Source organism: Microchirus variegatus (assembly GCF_963457635.1).
Source record: "Microchirus variegatus genome assembly, chromosome: 21".
Classification (NCBI taxonomy): domain Eukaryota; kingdom Metazoa; phylum Chordata; class Actinopteri; order Pleuronectiformes; family Soleidae; genus Microchirus; species Microchirus variegatus.
Genome location: NC_139822.1, coordinates 14393721 through 14411895, shown reverse-complemented (window position 1 = coordinate 14411895; position 18175 = coordinate 14393721). Strand labels below are relative to the sequence as shown.

General features: G+C 38.4%; 3 protein-coding genes across 4 annotated transcripts in view; all 3 read right to left on the bottom strand.

Moving 5' to 3' along the window:
* Nucleotides 1–2104: 2104 nt before the first annotated feature.
* Nucleotides 2105–5377, bottom strand: LOC310942629 (uncharacterized protein; the record flags this gene model as incomplete). The annotated part of the gene is made up of 8 exons (XM_083908043.1): nt 5311–5377; nt 4778–4917; nt 4583–4690; nt 3898–3928; nt 3737–3769; nt 3605–3637; nt 2274–2370; nt 2105–2186 (listed from the first exon to the last, which is right to left on the bottom strand). The coding sequence occupies exons 1-8, from the start codon at nt 5354–5356 to the stop codon at nt 2105–2107; spliced, it is 570 nt and encodes a 189-aa protein (XP_083764169.1). The 5' UTR covers nt 5357–5377.
* Nucleotides 5378–9873: 4496 nt separating this feature from the next.
* On the bottom strand, nt 9874–13800 carry LOC310942472 (uncharacterized protein). The gene is made up of 8 exons (XM_083907861.1): nt 13681–13800; nt 12436–12569; nt 12217–12348; nt 11742–11772; nt 11562–11594; nt 11437–11469; nt 11214–11308; nt 9874–11126 (listed from the first exon to the last, which is right to left on the bottom strand). Exons 1-7 carry the CDS (start codon nt 13733–13735, stop codon nt 11238–11240), a joined length of 489 nt encoding a protein of 162 aa, XP_083763987.1. The 5' UTR covers nt 13736–13800; the 3' UTR covers nt 9874–11126; nt 11214–11237.
* Nucleotides 13801–16666: 2866 nt separating this feature from the next.
* The window catches only part of ldlrap1b (low density lipoprotein receptor adaptor protein 1b), a 31392-nt gene continuing 29883 nt past the window's right edge, over nt 16667–18175 (bottom strand). For both annotated transcript variants that reach the window (XM_083907423.1, XM_083907424.1), the window contains exon 9: nt 16667–17910. In XM_083907423.1, the coding sequence (XP_083763549.1) occupies nt 17766–17910 (145 nt within the window). In that variant the 3' untranslated portion in view covers nt 16667–17765. The remainder of the gene's footprint in view (nt 17911–18175) is intronic.

Below are 18175 nucleotides of genomic sequence, written 5' to 3'. Positions count from 1 at the left end.
ATGACGCGAGCGTGTGGATGCGCAGTCCAACACGTTCAACACAAAGAAAAATTAACAAACACAGAAATATAACCTAACTCTGCCCAGAACACATTTGCCTCTTCCTGTAAGACAGGGGTGTCAAACTCAAATACAGAATGGGCCAAAATTTAAAACTGAACAAAGCCGCGGGCCAAGGTTGAACAAATTAAGCTTTTAATAGGGACCCAAACAAGTTTTGCATTGAATATTGAACAAGCAAGGCTTTTATAACTTTATAGTGACATGCAAAATCGAGTTTCAAATAATAATAATTAAAAAATATCAATGGCATATCAAATAAAATTTAAATAAAAATTGAATGCACCTTAAATACAGGATAAGCGGTAGATAATGGATGGATAAAAATTGAATGCCTCTTTTCTATTTGCAGCCTTCTGAGGTAGATATCAAAATAAACTTTTTCCACAGGCTAATAATAAATTTGAAAATAAAATAACAATAATGAATGAATCAAACATTCAAGCCTTGAAGTAGCAAGAGAAAGTGCATGAATAAAACGTTAATTATTGCTCAGTTTGTTACACTGATTTGCTTTAACTTAATAGTGCAAAATCAACTTTCAAAAAACAAACGAAAAAACATCAATGGCATATTAAATAAAATTTAAATAAAAAATTGAATGCCTCTTTTCTATTTGCAGCCTTCTGAGGTAAATATCAACATTAACTTTTTCCACAAGCTAATAAATTTGAAAATAAAATAACAATGAATAAATCAACCATTCAGGCCTTTTTACTGCTCAGTTTGCGACACACTGATCTAATCTTTTGTGCCCAAGACAGATACCTGGCATCTTTTCTTGGAAGCTAGTTCATTAATGTCGGGGTTCAGGCTTTGAGCTGAGGCAACCTTCATTATCGAACGAAGGTGTTCATCAGTCAGACGTATCCTGTGAGACGTTTTCGTCATCTTCATTGAGGAGAACAGTTGCTCACATAGATAAGTGTATAATAATACCGGCGGGCCAGCTCTAATGTTAATTTGATATTGCCTCAAGGGCCAAATGAAATTACATGGCGGGCCAAATTTGGCCCGCGGGCCAGAGTTTAACACCCATGCTGTAAGCGGATCTCAGGTTTTGTGGTCAGTCCATGGATTCGGTTCAGTTTGTTGGAACCGTGGAGTGTGGACGGGCCGTTATTTGGCTCACAGCGGACAGCTGTTGATCCTTGTTGTCTCTGAGTGGAAGCAGAGCGGGCGTCAGGTATGGAGCGCTGCGCTGGCGGAGATGCGGGCAGCTTCTTCAAAAGGCGCATAGTTCGTGCTGCATGGGAGTGTCGCATGTCGGAGGGCACGGCCGGAGCCGCGTGGCCCAAGGGCCAGGGGCCCCAGAGCAGGAACCAGTGCAGCAGGCAAGAGCGAAGGAACAAGAGGAAAAGAAAAGAGGAGGAAGAAAGTTCTGTCTTCCAATTTATATGTTTTATCAGTCGGGGATCATAAAACAGAGACGGCCAATGAGACTTAAAGGATTCTGCCCCCCCTGGGGGGCTCTCCGGTCATAAACCCCATGTGGTGTTACAAAATGGAGCCTGCAGGCTTTGTTAACTCACAGTCAGGCTTCGAATCCTGCATATAGGCCTTAGTCAGAGAACAATAGATTTCAGCCATACTGTTAGGGCCCAACAGTATTATATATTACTTTTACACTTAAAAGTACTGTTTGTGTTTTGTTTGCATCCCACAGTCAGCTACAGACAGGAGATGCTTCGTCAAATGAGATTAAAAAACATTTAAAAATCTTTTTTTCTTTAACAATGTGTGGTTTTAAAAAGGGGCAACAGAAGAAATGCGAGTCTTAAATGTCCAGTCATAAATATGTCTGAAGGCAACTGTGGTGGATATGAACCAGAGGTCAAATCTGATTTACACGATTGACCTGAATTCATGGATAGTTTAAATAAAAAAGTAGAAAGTCTTGAATGTTATAAAAGGCAAAGTACTGCCATGATTATACATTGTAGAAAAGAAAAGTCAGAGCAGAAGGAAAATCTTCTAAAGAGACAAGGCAGCAAATGTGTAACACCTCTCGCTGAATCTGGAGATTCATGGTGACGGTCCATTGCTACTGTGGACTGTAAACTGTCATCTCAGTGCCCATCCTCTCATTCTCAGTCACTGTCGCAGGACGTAGGGCGATCCAACTCCTTAAAATAAAGCATTATTAAAAACACAACAAATGAGCAAATACATATGATTTCAAATAATGCACTGAGAGAAAAATAAGGTTTTACCTTTTGATGTGTTTTCTGAATATATAGATCAGCACACAGGCCACCACCACCACCAGCAGAATCAAGATGACAGGAGCAGCAATCTTGCCGTAGTAAGCTAAAAAAACAATTAAGAGAGATAAGTTATACAGTTCATCTTTATAGTTACAGCTGTCTTGTTACGCAATATCATCAAGCACAAACTATTATTATTATTTCTATCCTGGTCGCTTCCAACACTCCACTTTCACTTGACCTAGTAGTGAATGCTGATTAAACACATGACCACTGCTGGTCAAACTTAAATTTAAACCTGGGATTACAGTTTTTCTCAATTGTTTACACACAAATTCTGGAACTTGAGACACAATGACCACAACAGGTAACTCATGCACCAACCCCCTGAACCAGCTCTGCTAAACTACAAGCACAATTCCTGCTTTACACTCAAATTGCAGTTGTAAAACACACTTCACACAATTCTCTGCATTTGGCACAATTTTCATGAAGAAAATCTCTTGTTTTCATAAGTAACACACTGTCATTCAAAATTATGAAGTTAATTGTCCTACTATGCAAACTGACTCATTACATGGGAAATTACCTGTGACACAGGTTTACAATTTGCATTCAGTGCATTAGCATAAACGGGTTCTGTCTAGTATGTAGACCACTGTATTTGTGTTGGTTGGGATGTACACTGTGTACATTGTTTTTTTGGGAAATAAATAGGAATAAAATATATTTGTTACTGTGTATGTGTTTGTTTTGAGTATAAAAACAATACATCCATTATCTACAGCTTCATCCTCCACCGGAGGGTCGAGGGGTGACATAAGGCGATCGGCGCGGTCACACCCTGGACAGTTCGCCAGTCCATCACAGGGCCTATAAAAACAATATTCTAAAATATTTTACAACACACTTATGTATGTAGTGTCTGTAGTAAGTATAACACTAAACAAAAAAGGCCTAAGTCATTATGATCAATGAAGAAGAAGTGTTTTCCAGTCATCATAGTGTTTTTCATTGAACACATCAGTGTTCAACTGGTTCTTATACATGTCTGTTCATATGATGGTTTGTGTGTGTCATTTGAAAAAAAAAATACCATTTTGAGAAGAAATAACATTGTTTTGAATATAAAGTTTCATTTTGCAGGAGAATTGAGGGGTTTTGCCCATTGTGTGTGTGTGTTTTTGGATTTTGTGTGTAGAGTTGTGAGAGCATGAGGCAAGCTTTCAGAAAATGTGTGTAAACAATCGAGAAAAACTGTAAACAGGTTGTTCGACCAGTAGAAATGGGGTGTTAAAGTGACACATGACCACAGATGCAAACACAAAGAGTTTTACCTGAATTCTTCACAGTTCCTTCTTTCTCTGGTTCTGGGGAAAATATTACATATTTAATTTTGCGTACTGTGATTTTAGTTTGATAAATGAAGGCCAATGAGTGAGAGACTGTGACAGTGAGTACATGCTCACCTCCGATGCTCCCTCCAGTTTCACTGCAGTTGGCTGTGAACAGAAGAGATTCTTACATGAGAACAGTGGTTGAATTGAAATACTGTGAATCTACTTTAAAGTAAATGAATGAGAGTGTCGTCCTCATACAGAAACAGGCCTGACATGTAAATGATACTCACTCTCACAGACAGATGAGTAGTGCTCAAAACCCTGTGGAGAAGAAACACAGAGACTACAGTTAGACTAGTGGTAGGTGGATCTGGTTAAAAAAAAACAAGATTTTTTGATTTTATCTTTATGATATCAATTTCAGGAAAAAATGCAGTTTTGATCCAAGAGAAAGTAGGTACGGGGAAAAAGAAGAGGCCCAGGAATAGAACCTTAAGTTACTCCGCAAGTAAGAGGTGCTGGAGAGGACTTAGCGGCTCTAACATGGACCTAAACAACTCTAAAGCACTGTTTCTTTATTTGATTCCTTTTAAGTTGAAGCTTGGCTGTAAAAATGATAATATAGTGTGGTAATAAGGAGATAATAGATGGTGTAAATGATGGCTACTACAGCAGGTGTTTTCATGGATCATAGTATGAACAGTGTCACATTTTACTTCTCTTCAAAACACAAATGATCTTGTGTTCGATACCAAGCTTTGACGTGGATATTACTTTGGAAACAGCTGTTACATGGTAACTACATCAGAACTAAGACAAAATATGAGCATCACACTGTTACTGCCTTAAACAGGTCTCACATAACACAAAGAATCTCTTCACTGTACTTTTATTTTTGCATTTCTATGAATTCTGCATCATTCCCATGAGTTTGTCAGTGTGCAGCGACATTACATTAAAGTAAAGGTGCAGTACCTGGGATTTGTCACAATCTGCTTTAAACTTCATCACTTCATTGGGATGGCAAGATGGAAAATTCGCAGCTCCATTCCAGTTCCCTTCGTGAGTTGCCACCACAGTTTCCTACAGTCAACAAACAAAAGGACAAATTAGCGTAGATCATGACAAACACCACACAACTGAAGTGTCTACAGTGTGATGATGACCGACCTTTCCAGTGTCGTCTACTATTAACCATGTTTCCACGCACCCTGTGGCATTGACATGTGGGAGAATGTACAAGACGCCTTCAGGGTCCCGTCTGACAGTGCACTTGAGTTTCACTGCACAAAAACTTGTACGTGGAAAACCTGGGGATACAAGAAAACATTATCAGAGGCACAAACTAGTGACACAATGCTGACACAAAGACGTGTGCTGGTGCTACACACACACTGCAGTTCGCCTCAGAAGAACACACAGAGTATGTGGATATCTGAATATCAAAGGCTACCGACTGCTGTCAACCACATTTTCTCGTTTCTAAAGAGATAAGAATGTATATATAAGCACTGGAGCACTTCAGAGTACGACAGAGACGTGTGGGTGCGGGTTGAAGGAAGCTTCCCGGAGCCCGGTGTCCTGAAACTTCCTCATACCCATAGACACGGAGACAAACTTAACACACTCGTCGCTTTTCTTTTCATTTGACAGGCTTCGTATTCAATGACGTATAAACATAATGTGATATTGTTATTACTCACATGCTAATAATAAGAGCAGCGCCGGTGTTGTCCTCACACTTGTCATGGTTGTACCCGGAATCCTCGTGTAAACTCGCGGGTTTAAATTTTGCGCCTGTGTTTTTGATGCAGTCAGTGGAAGCTTCTAGATCACGCGCCATGTTGGACACGCCCACCCAGGATGTTACCTCCACAGCGGTCCGGGTACTAAAGTATAATCCGTTTTTTTCACAATACCAACAAACGAGAGCACGGAAATCCTTTTTTCGTATTTAACCAAAATACGGAAAAACGAAAGAAACAAAACAAAATAACGGCCCAAATTTGTTTTTTGCTAATTCCTTCTTTTGATTTTTGTTCCTTAATTCTCGAGACGGCGGCTGACAGACCGGAAGCGGACGTGAAGTGTAAAAACTTCAAAATAAAAGCGTGCTAATTTATTTTCATACAGATTATATTGTATTCTCTTTATACACTGTAATGTAGTACATGTATTTTCGTAAAAAGTGAAACTATAACAGTTGGTTGTTTGGGAGAAGGACATGTAGGCTATAATTATTATTTTAGCTGAGTGTGTGAATGGATATTGTAGAAAACGTTTACCCTGCCGAAATAAGCTAGCATCTAATGTCACCAGCAGAGGTCGCCATCACCCGCAGCAAGACAGACATGGCCAATAATAGTGGCAAATAATAGAAAACACCTGTGTCACAGGTGTTTTCCCATGTGATGAGTCAGTTTGCATAGTAGGACAATTAAGTTCATAATTTTGAATGACAGTGTGTTCCTTTTGAAAACAAGAGATTTTCTTCATGAAAATTGTGCCAAATGCAGAGAATTGTGTGTAGTGTTTTGAAAAAAGTGTGTTTTAGAACTGCAATTTGAGTGTAAAGCAGGAATTGTGCTTGTAGTTTAGCAGAGTTGGTTCAGGGGGTTGGTGCATGAGTTACCTGTTGTAGTCATTTTGTCTCAAGTTCCAGAATTTGTGTGTAAACAATTGAGAGAAACTGTAAGACCTGACTTTTTGATAGTTTCTGATAGTTTCTGGTAGTTGTGAACCTGTTTCTTGTGGAAAGGACAGTGCCCTGCTCAACCACATGAGCCACACCCTTTAAGATCAGTGTTTCCCAACGGCGATTCTAGAGTCTGTAGGGGCCCTAAGCAAAAATTCCCAGGGGGCCCTTCCTTCCAACCAGTGTTCATCACCATTATGTTATAAATAATCTGACACCAACGAAAAATGTATGAGTTCAAATTTTTTTAATTTTTTTTTTTACGAAATGAATGAAATAACATGGAAAAACCTTGTAATTAAAAAGTATGTGAAAATATAAATGTAAAGAACAATAAAATACTGTAAATAGCTTTAAAAAAAACTATATAAACTCAGTACAATAAAATAATGTAAATAGCTTTTAAAAAACAATATAAACTTAGTAAAAAAAAAGAAAAAAAGAACCCACATTATAAAACAATATACATTTATAAAACAATAAAATACTGTAAATAACTGAAAAAACATATATAAACTGAGTAAAAAAGATATGCATTACACTGTAAATAATCCTCTTCATTTTCCAACTTGCAGAACGATAACTTCACACAGGTTAAAGTGAGGTGGGGCCCCTTTAGGGAGGTTTCCTACTGAGATGTCATTGCAAATCGCCCATTGTTGTTTAAGGGGGACGGTGAGGCGGCTGCTCACTGCACATTTCAGTAAAAACAGCCCTCAGGCTCAGAGTGTCGGGGGCCCCCCTATCAGCTCGGGGGCCCCAAGCAGTTGAGCTGCCTTGCCTGTTCACAAGCTGTGCCTGTGCCAACACACCTGATTCAGATGAACAGCGTGTCATTAAGCTCTGCAGAAGCCTGATAACGATCTGAATCAGGTGTGTTGGAACAGGGCAACATCTAAAACAGTGTTCCCTGAGGACCAGGGTTTGGGGAAACACTGCTTTAGATGACACGTACACTATAATGTGTGAACGATGGAACAAGTGGACAAACATTAGATGTCAGGTTACAGGCGTGTGTGGGAGACGTCGACAGCAGCGGGCGAGGTTTTATATGTAAATCCCCTCTGTGAATGAAGTCAACAAAAGTTGCACAACACAGATAAAACTGTGTATTGTATCATTATCATTTTGAAGAAGCTACATTTAGGCTTAAAAAAAAACAACGATGCTTAAATCACAGCACCATCTCTGTCAGGAGTGTTTAAGATAATGATTATTGTGCTGTTGCCGTTTCCGCCTTCTATCTTGACATCAAACTAATCACTTGACAGCTTGGCAACATGACATCTAAATGCCGCTTTGAATAATTAACCTGTTTGACAGTGGTTTAAATGTAACGGAAGCTCAAAGTCATCTTTATGCAAAGTGAACAGAACTCCCTAACAACAGCAGGGGTCAACTAACCAGTGAGGAAGTTTTTTTGCTCCAGCAGTGAGCAAATATTGCCACATTCAAACAGGTTTATTGTGGGGAATGTGGAGTGAAGGCACAACAGCACAGACAGTGACATGATCCACACCCAGATGACACATACACTATAATGTGTGAATGATGGAACAAGTAGACAATTAGATGTCAGGTTACAGGCAACATGAAAGTGTTTTCCATTGCATGCACAGAATATACAGAGAATGCGTAATATAGAGTGTTTTATATAATTTTTTTCTGATCAAAAAATATTGAATTTTCACCAACTATATTAACACACCTGTGCAAAAAGTAATCGCAATGTTTAAAGGTGTGTTATGTAATAAATAATATGTCCTAATATGTCACAGAGACTCAGGAATAATGTTCATATAACAAACTGAACTCACCAACAACAACAGTACAGACAAAATATTTGCATTAAAAACAATCTTTTGCAGACTGCAAATCATGTTTATGTTTTGCAATTATGTTTTGGCATGTGGCGCCACCTTCTGCCGTCTACCAATCACTGCAGTCAGTAGAGTCTCAGCTGCCGAGCAACCACGGGTTACCAGTTACGTCAGAAAACGAAACCTAAAATACCTCGGTATGTTGAATTTGAACGTAGTAACCATTTTTGGCCACATTCTTACATATGGCACCTTTAAAGTTGGATTAAATGTGTGTAATTTAGAAATACGTCACGGTCTATTTTGTGACTTCTGCACAACTATTGTTTTATCGCACGACTAAAAATGTGATATGAAATGAATCAGAACTTTGACTCAACAACAAATAGATGAAACAATGATTATCTGACCTATGAACACACACCCCCAGGATGTCTATATAAGGAGTTGTGTATTATTCCCACAGCATCAAATGAGATCAAAAGACATTTAAACTCTTTTTTTCTTTAACCACGTGAATTTTTGACCTCGATTGACCTGAATTCATCGATCGTTTGCATAAAAGAGTAGAAAGTCTTGTATGCTATAAAAAAGGAAAAGAAATGTCCCAGAGTTACTGCAAACATTTTACCAAAGTTTTCCGACCAACTCTCAATCCTTTCAATTTCACTGCAGATGACTGTGAACAGAAGAGATTCCTACATGAGAACAGCGGTTGAATGGAAATACTGTGAATCTACTTTAAAGTAATTGAATCTTCATTGAATGAGAAAGTCGTCCTCCTAATAGACCTGACATGTAAATGATACTCGCTCTCACACTTGAATGTGAAGAGATCTGAATCCTGTGGAGAAGAAACACGGAGACAATACAGTTAGACTAGTGCTAGGCGGCTCTGATTTTTTGATTTTATCTTTATGATAAGAATTTCAGGAAAAAACAGAGTTCTGACCCAAGAGAAAGTAGGTACGGGGAAAAAAGAAGAGGCCCAGGAATAGAACCTTGAGGTACTCCGCAAATAAGAGGTGCTGGAGAGGCTCTAACACGGACCTAAGCAACTCTAAAGCACTGTTTCTTTGTTTGATTCCTTTTAGGTTAAAGCTTGGCAGTAAAAATGACAATAAAGTGGGGTAATAGTTGATGTAAATGATGGCTACTACACAGATACTACAGCAGGTGTTTTCGGGAATCAGAGAAAAAAAACTATGCTTGAATTACAGCACCATCTCCGTCAGGAGTGGGGTTTTTTTCGGGTTTTTTTGGCCAGTGGAATTTCCCTCTGCGTCTTTTCAGGGCCCTCCTTCAGTCTTCAGTCGTGCTCCTTCCTGTTTGCAGCCGTCTCTTAACAATGTTGGTACAATGTTGCTAATCGCTTTACAACTTGGCAACATGACATTTATAAACGTGTGTATAGGTGAGGGTTAAACGCCGAACATATGACGATTAGTGATCAGAACAGTGTGGAATGTGCTTCTGCTCTGTCCGTGCAACAAAGTAAAAACCATGACTCATGCGAAGTGAAATCTGTGGTTGAAATTGTGTGTGTATGTGTGTGTGTGTGTACAGCTGTACAATGTTTAGCTTTGAAGTAACACAGCAAAAGTGTGTGTGACACGCATGTTATCTCACCCCACGGTGGCACCATCAACCTCATCTAATCTATTGGCTGAGAGGAAATCAGCCGATCATAAAACCACACCTTTTTTTTACCCCCATTTTTTTTTTATTACAGACAAGAAAGTGAAGGATGATTACATATAAATCAAGTTAAACTTAAGAACATACAATAAGTGGACATAAAAGGCTCACAACATTTTGGTCCAGAACAACAGTACATCCTTTCCTTAATACCTAATAAATAATAAATATGATAAATATATAAATATTTAAAGTGTGCGTTGTGCAATAAATCTAAAGCAACTGGCCATAAAATCCTCCTAATATGTCACAGAGTCTCAGGAATAATGTTCATATAACAAACTGAACTCACCAACAACAACAGTACAGACAAAATATTTGCTTTAAAAAAAACATTTTGCAGACTGCAGATCATGTTTATGTTGTACATGTTTTGGCATGTGGCGCCACCTACCGCCATCTACCAATCATTGCAGTCAGTAGAGTCTCAGCTGCCGAGCAACCACGGGTTGCCAGTTACGTCATAAAACGAAACCTAAAAGACCTCGGTGTTTTGAATTTGAATGTAGTAACTGTTTTTGGCCACATTCGCACATATGGCACCTTTAATATAGTACAATAAATATATAATTTTAATATTATATTTAATGCTATCCGTATACTCTTTCAGATTATCATTAAGACTGGTAACTGTAACGCAGTCCTGACAACGTTACTGCATTATTGCTGCTGAGCTTTGGTCCTCAAAGTGCACGCTCTGGTCCAGCAAAGAGTCCATGAGCCTCCACAGCGTCAAGAACTTTTTACATCAATACTATACATTATATGTATATATATATATATATATATATATGTTATATATTACTTTTACACTTAAAACTACCCTCTTGTGTGTTGTTTGCATCCCACAGTCGGCTACCGACAGGAGATGCTTCGTCAAATGAGATTAAAAAACGTTTAAAAATCTTTTTTTCTTTAACAATGTGTGGTTTTAAAAGAAATGTGAGTCTTAAATGTCCAGTCATAAATATGTGTGAAGGCAACGGTGGTGGATATGAACCAGAGGTCAAATCTGATTTGTATACACAGTTGTCCTGAATGATCAAAAGTCTCTTATGCTATAAAAGGCAAAGTATTGGCAGCACCTAAGTTAATCATTGCCGTGATTATACATAGTAGCATAGAGACAAAGCATCTATAATCTAATCTAATCTAATCCTGCTGTCACAGTATATTAACAGTTTGTGAAGAAAAAACTGTGGAAAATATCAGCAGCCAGTTTTGTGGAGGTGAAGGTCACAGCTCATGATGGCAGTCCTTTTCTCAACAACATCTCCGTCCTCTCGTTCTTAGGGAGATCCAACCTCTAAAAATAAAGCATTATTAAAAACAGGCCAAATGAGCAAATACATGTGATTTCAAATAATGCCTTGAGAGAAAAATATGGCTATACCTTTTTTATGTGATTTCTGAATATCTAGATCCGCACACCGGCCGCCGCCAGCAGCAGCAGAATCAGGACAGGAGCAGCAAAGTTGGCGTGGGAAGCTACAAAAACAATTAAGAGAGATAAGTTATGCTCATCACGGTTCATCTGAGCGTACGTATAGTTGTAGCTCAGTCTTGAAACCTGGGATAATACAGGTTGTTTTCGACACAAACACAAAGAGTTTTACCTGAATCCTTCACAGTTCTTTCTTTCTCTGCTTCTGGGTAAAAAAAAAAAAATCACAGCTATAACTGTTTGAATATTTCATTTTGCGTACAGTGATTTTAGTCGCGACAGTGATCACATCCTCACCTTTGATGCTCCTTTCAATTTCAAAACACTTGGCTGTGAACAGAAGAGATTCCTACATGAGAACAGCGGTTGAATGGAATTATGGAAATACTGTGAATCTACTTTAAAGTAAACGAATCTTCACTGAATGAGAAAGTCGTCCTCATACAGAAACAGGCCTGACATGTAAATGATACTCACTCTCACAGACAGATGTGAAGAGATCCGAACCCTGTGGAGAAGAAACGCAGAGACGATACAGTTAGACTAGTGCTAGGTGGATATAAAAATAAATAAAGGTAATAAGGAGATAATAGATGATAAAAGATGGCTACTACAGCAGGTGTTTTCATGGATCATAGTATGAACAGTGTCACATTTTACTTTACTTTACTAAAACACAAATTATCTAGTGTTCGATACCAAGCGTTGACGTGGATATTACTTTGGAAAAAGCTGTTACATGGTAACTACATCAGAACTAAGACAAAATATGAGCATCACATCGTTACTGCCTTAACCCTTTAAGGTACGCACCAAGAAAAAAGCAAAGGAAAAATTATTTATTTGCATTTTTTATTATTTTATTTTATGTACTTATGATAACAATCAATATATATATATATAGATTTTATTTTTATTTTTATTAGACCCTATTAAAGTAAAGGTGCAGTACCTGGGATTTGTGAGATGAGTCACAATCGGCTTCAAACTTCATCTTGTCTTTACAATCCCTCATGATGAGAATGTTGACACTGCTCCTCACAACTCCATCCACGTTCCCTGTGTGAGTTGCCACCACAGTTTCCTACAGTCGCCAAACAAAAGGACAACATAGCGTAAGTCATGACAAACACCGCACAACTGAAGTGTCTACAGCGTGATGATGACCGACCTTTCCAGTGTCGTCTACTGCTGACCACGATCTGTCGCACGCCTGGTGCATTGAGACAGTGTAGTTGTAGCCTTCAGCGCATAGAGTGACAGTGCAGTCGATTTTCACTGCACAACAACATTGATGTAGAAGACCTGGAGATAAAAGAAGACAAGTTATTCAAATAATAAATGGGGTCAAAGAAGACTCATATAATCCTTAATAATCCCATAGTTCTATATAATAGTCTTCAGTATTCCTGTACACTTGAACTGACACACAAAGCCTTTGTCAAGCCCAATGTATACTTCTGTGTAAAGTGCTCTGCGTAGGTTACGGAGACAGGCTCCGAAAGTGGCTCCTCAGATTTTTTGTTACTTAAATTAATTTATTACCAAATTAGGTGTAAAATGAATAACTAATGTTAAAAAAAAAAACATATGTATAGTATTTATATGGATTTATTAATTAAGGTGCCATATGTAAGAATGTGGCCAAGAACGGTTACTACAATCAAATTCAAAATAGGTTTTAGGTTTAACGCTTTCTGATGTAACTGGCAACCCGTGGTTGCTCGGCAGCTGAGACTCTACTGACTGCGATGATTGGTAGACGGCGGTAGGTGGCGCCACATGCCAAAAACATGATTTCAAAACATAAACATGATTTTCAGTCTGCAAAATATTACTGTACTGTTGTTGTTGGTGAGTTCAGTTTGTTATATGAACATTATTCCTGAGTCTCTGTGACATATTAGGAGGATTTTATGGTCAGTTGCTTTAGATTTATTACATAATGCACCTTTAACATAACTTAACATAAACATAAATACATTTTAAATTAAAAAAAAGACCCATTTTCCTCTTGCGCTCCTCTCACTCTCCCTCCTGTGTGTGTGTGTGCTGCATGCGAGTGTCTTTCTAACATTTTTTTCTTCAGTCACTTTGGAAATACCCTCCCCCCACAAACACACACGCGCGCGCGCGCACACACACACACACACACACACACACACACACACACACACACACACACACACACACACACACAATATTACCGGTGATTTTTAACCCCATACAAAAGGAAGTGCTGAACAAAACATTTTTTATATCCAATGCCAATATCCAATAACGAGCTAACTTCACGCGGCTAAAACAACGACAGAGAGACAACATTCACACACGTGCGTATCGCATTCCTTTACACTTGACAAGCGCCGGTCGAAATAACGCATAAATATAAGATAACGTTGTTATTAATACTCACATGCGAGTATGAGTATGAGGGGCGCCAGTGTTGTTGTTCTTCTTCTTCCAGACATGACTTTAAATCTGTGTTTTTCCCCGGTCAAGGTTCAAGCTGCCGCTACGCCTGGAGCTTTTGCTGTTCTGACTGAACTGACCGTAGTCAAGTCACCGTCACGCACACTTCCCCCAACAACAAAAGTTTCAAAATAAAAGACCGCAAACCAAGCAAATGTCCTACACAGGTAACTAATACACAGATTCACATTATACAGGGCGAGAATGTCTTATTCACACGTGTGTACACCCATCCAATGTCCAATAAGTGTAATCTGAAATGATTCTGTGAAAGAGTATTAAGGCTACATGTTTTGAAAAAATAAGAAAAAAAAATGAAAGAAAGAAAAACAAATCAAACGGCATTAAATCTGAGACAATTCATGCAGAACTCATGTTTATAGGTGTCATTGGTTGAGCAGATGTATATATACATATATAATTATATATATACACAGATCCGTCCACAGTGAGAGCTGCCTCTAACCCAGTGTCAGCTCAGATCTACTCCAGCCTACTATAGATAATATACTGATAATATACATTATATTATGTGTGTACTGTATATAAGTCTATAATATAATATTGAGCTTCAGGTGAAGTAGGAGCTGTAGTTCTGAACAGGACAGTCAGCCTGTTGTGTGAAGCTTAAATGTCTCTTATAATAATAGCATTATTGTTTGGGATTGGGATCAATAAAGTCTGTCTATCTATCTATGGTTATCTTCTGGACTATCTTCTGGACACAGCCACACTGATCTCTCAGTTAGTTTCAGACACGGTGGACCTAGCTCCAGCTTTTTCTTTTATTTTGTAGGAAAGACAGGAAGACGACGACTATTTTTTACATGCTGATGCAAGGTGTGAGCAAGGCAGAAACAATGTATCCCGATCACGAGATGTGTGCTACTACAGGTCACGCGTAAATGGTGTGATGCCACTGCCTCATGTTCGGGAGGGTTGGACTGACTATAAACAGCAGATTTTAAGTTTTACTGAATGAAGTGTTGCTTCACTATCAGCGCTCACTGATTCACCGCAGCACTGCTTTCTTCACACCACAGATAATAATAACAGATGTTGCATCACACCATGCAGGAGGTGATGATCTGCTGCTTCCTCCTTAAAGAAGCCTCAGTAAACTATGACATTTACAGTCAGTTTGACCAAACTACACAGTCACATACAACTATATGAGGAACTATGACATGAATGCTTTTAAGTTTTACTGACAATTTAAGACTAAGTATTGTCAACATGTAACTAAACTCCTTTTCAAAATCCTGAATATTGTAAACATGTCTTCCTCGCACAGTGACCTTCAGTGTTTGCAATCCTGATTTAAAATATGAATAAAATACAGTACGTACACTACCGTTCAAAAGTTTGGGGTCACTTAGAAATGTCATTATTTTTCAATAAATATAACATTACATGAATCAGAAATACACTCTATACATTGTTAATGTGGTAAACGACCAGGAACATGCAGGGCTCCGTGTGCCGTCTTGTGTCCTCAGTTATCTATTGTTTTCCTTGAGTTTCTGGAAGATTTTGTTTATAGATTATTACCATATATGGTCTCGACTGTTGAATGATTGTGAAATCCGTGTTTGTCAGTGAGTCACAGACAAATGTCAAAACCCACTGTCCTTTTTTTTCTCCTCAACTGTCACCAACTCACGTGTGCATTTCACGTGTAGAGTGCGCCTCCATGATGGGTCCACCTGCTGGATGAGATGGACACCAGCTTGTACTGGTGCTCTAGCATCAGGGGATGTGGATTGATGTCTGATGGGACGGACACAGACGTCGTCACCCTGCACTCTCGGGAGCAGCGAAAGTCGAAGCAACGCTCCAGTGGTGATTCAGCAGAGGAGACATCAGCCACTGATGAAGGTCCGTCGGTCTGAGTTAGACCTGAAAAAGACACACAATCCACCCATTAGTCATCACAACTAGACACCAACTAGTCCTATGAAAGTAAACCATTAAACAAGAGAGTTTTTATTATTAATCCATAGAGCGTGAGGCAAATATTGAATAGACAATCCATTACTAGAGTTGTGTATAAGTGCTCTACAATAAAGAATAGTTTAAGTTTAAGCTAAGTTAAGTTTTACAGAAAGGACATTGGACAATGGACAAACCAGCTGGAATATACATTTTCATTTTAAAGTGGAAAACTTACAAAGTTCTACTGACATAGGTTAGTATGTTTAAAATGTTTGGTCCAAAATGTGACAAAAACTTTTTTTTTTTAAACGTCCAAAATTTGACAAAAAAATCCCAAAGAAATGTTGTCCAAAATTTGACAAAAAAAAAGTTAAAAAAAAGTGTCCACATTTTGACAAAAAAACAAATTGTGCAAAATCTGTCAAAAAAGTAAAAAAAAAAAGCGTAAATGTTTTCCCAAAATGTTGACAAAAAGGTAAACAAAAATTGTCAAAAATTTGACAAATAAGATTACATTTAAAAAAAATTGACACAAAAAATGTCCAAAATTAAACAAAAAGTAAAAAAAAAGAATTGTCAAAAATTTGACAAAAAAAAAAAGAAAAGTACATTTTGTCCAAAATTTGACAAAAAAAGTAAAAAAAAAAGAAAAGACCTCACACTAAGTTGAATGACATCCTTTCTGGCATGTGAAGGCCACCATAGTTACCTGAATGTGCTTTGGAAAGGAAGGGATGAGCAGAGACGACCTCAACTGGTTCAATACATGTCACATTTAAGTCAAGGAGTCAGTCGTTTGATCGCGTCGATAATCCTCTGATAGTTTCATGTTGGTGTTGGACAAAAACATTTCAGCATCATGTGGTTTTGGATTAATGGTCATACAGGTATGACTTTACCTTTATTGACTTTTTATGTAAATTAATGAATTAAATTAAATTCATACATATACAAAATGTCAAAGAAAAAAATAACACAGGGAACCATACCCAGGAAAAAAACAAAACAAAATATAGTAAACTATCAAAAGTTAATGCAAAATTATAATTTCACACACAGGCGTTAGAAGAAGTGCCTCGCCTCGCTCCCTTGGAAGAGTTAACTTTAATTCAGCAATGAACCGAGGAATCGAGGAAAAAAAGACAGACATCGAAAGTCAAAATTTCGACTTCCCTAACATCGTCTTGATTTCTTCTTACCGCGTGATTCAAAGTTGTACGAGAAGAAAACGTTACAACTCCAGGGGAGGAGTGGAACGGAGGCACTTTATGATGAGTTTGATGCATTTAGACACAAAATTATGAAGAAAAACATGTGCTTTTGAAGGTGGATGAATGCGGAGTGCAAAAATATATTTTTGCATTAGAAAAAAATAATAAGACGATTGTCCTTTTGTTCCTATCTGTTACACACACACACACACACACACACACACACACACACACACACACACACACACACACACACACACACACACACACACACACACACACACACACTCTTTGAGCAGAACATACACACTTTTCTTTCCTTTTTAAAGCTTTTGTTGCCGACGCCTTGAAGCACATTAGGTAGTAACTGACACAGTAACAGTACGGCACAGTGCGGCCTTCACCTGCGGCGCTTTTTTTTTTTTTTTTTTTTAAACTTCGGTGACATTTCTCCATTTCTGAGTGAAAATAACCAACGTTGACCCTTGTTTACCTTTAACTCCACATACTTTGACCATTTATATAACATTCACACACGCACATACAAACACATTTCAAACGGGTAAAACAGACACAACGGAGAGAGAGAAAAAAGGACGTAACACATCGACTGTTAGAAACATTAAATAACTGCATGTTTATCCCCCCCCCCCCCTAAAAAAAGGGAGATATTGGTTTGTATTGCTTTGGTCTGTTCCATGAGCAGCCTTGCTCATGTTCCACTCTGCTAGTATGGATGCATAAGCATCAGACAGCAGGGAGAGAGGGTGGGGAAACCTCACCGACGTCATAAATGTCTCGTTATGTCCTCTTCTAAAACAGTTCCTCCTCATCTTCATCCTCTCCCCCACCCACCCCACGTTTATCCCTTCTTGGCGTCACGTTAGCACCCGAAAGAATCTTTTTGTGCAGCAAAGTCTGTGTCCTCTTGGTCCCATTTGCCCGGGGACAGGCACTCTTCAGCGTTGAAGTCCTGAGGGTTTACCCCAATGTCCAGGACCTGGGGGTTAGTGCGAGACTCAGCGAGTCTGAAAGAGAAGAGAGAAGTCGTCGTGATTATCAATACTTTACATTAAATTATACACTATCATTCAAAAGTTTGGGGTCACTTAGAAATGAATCATAAATACACTCTATACATTGTTAATGTGGTAAACGACTATTCTAGCTGCAAACGTCTGGTTTTTAATGGAATATGTACATAGGTGTATAGAGGCCCATTTCCAGTGTTCTAATGGTACATTGTGTTTGCTAATCGTGTTAGAAGGCTATTGGATGATTAGAAAACCCTTG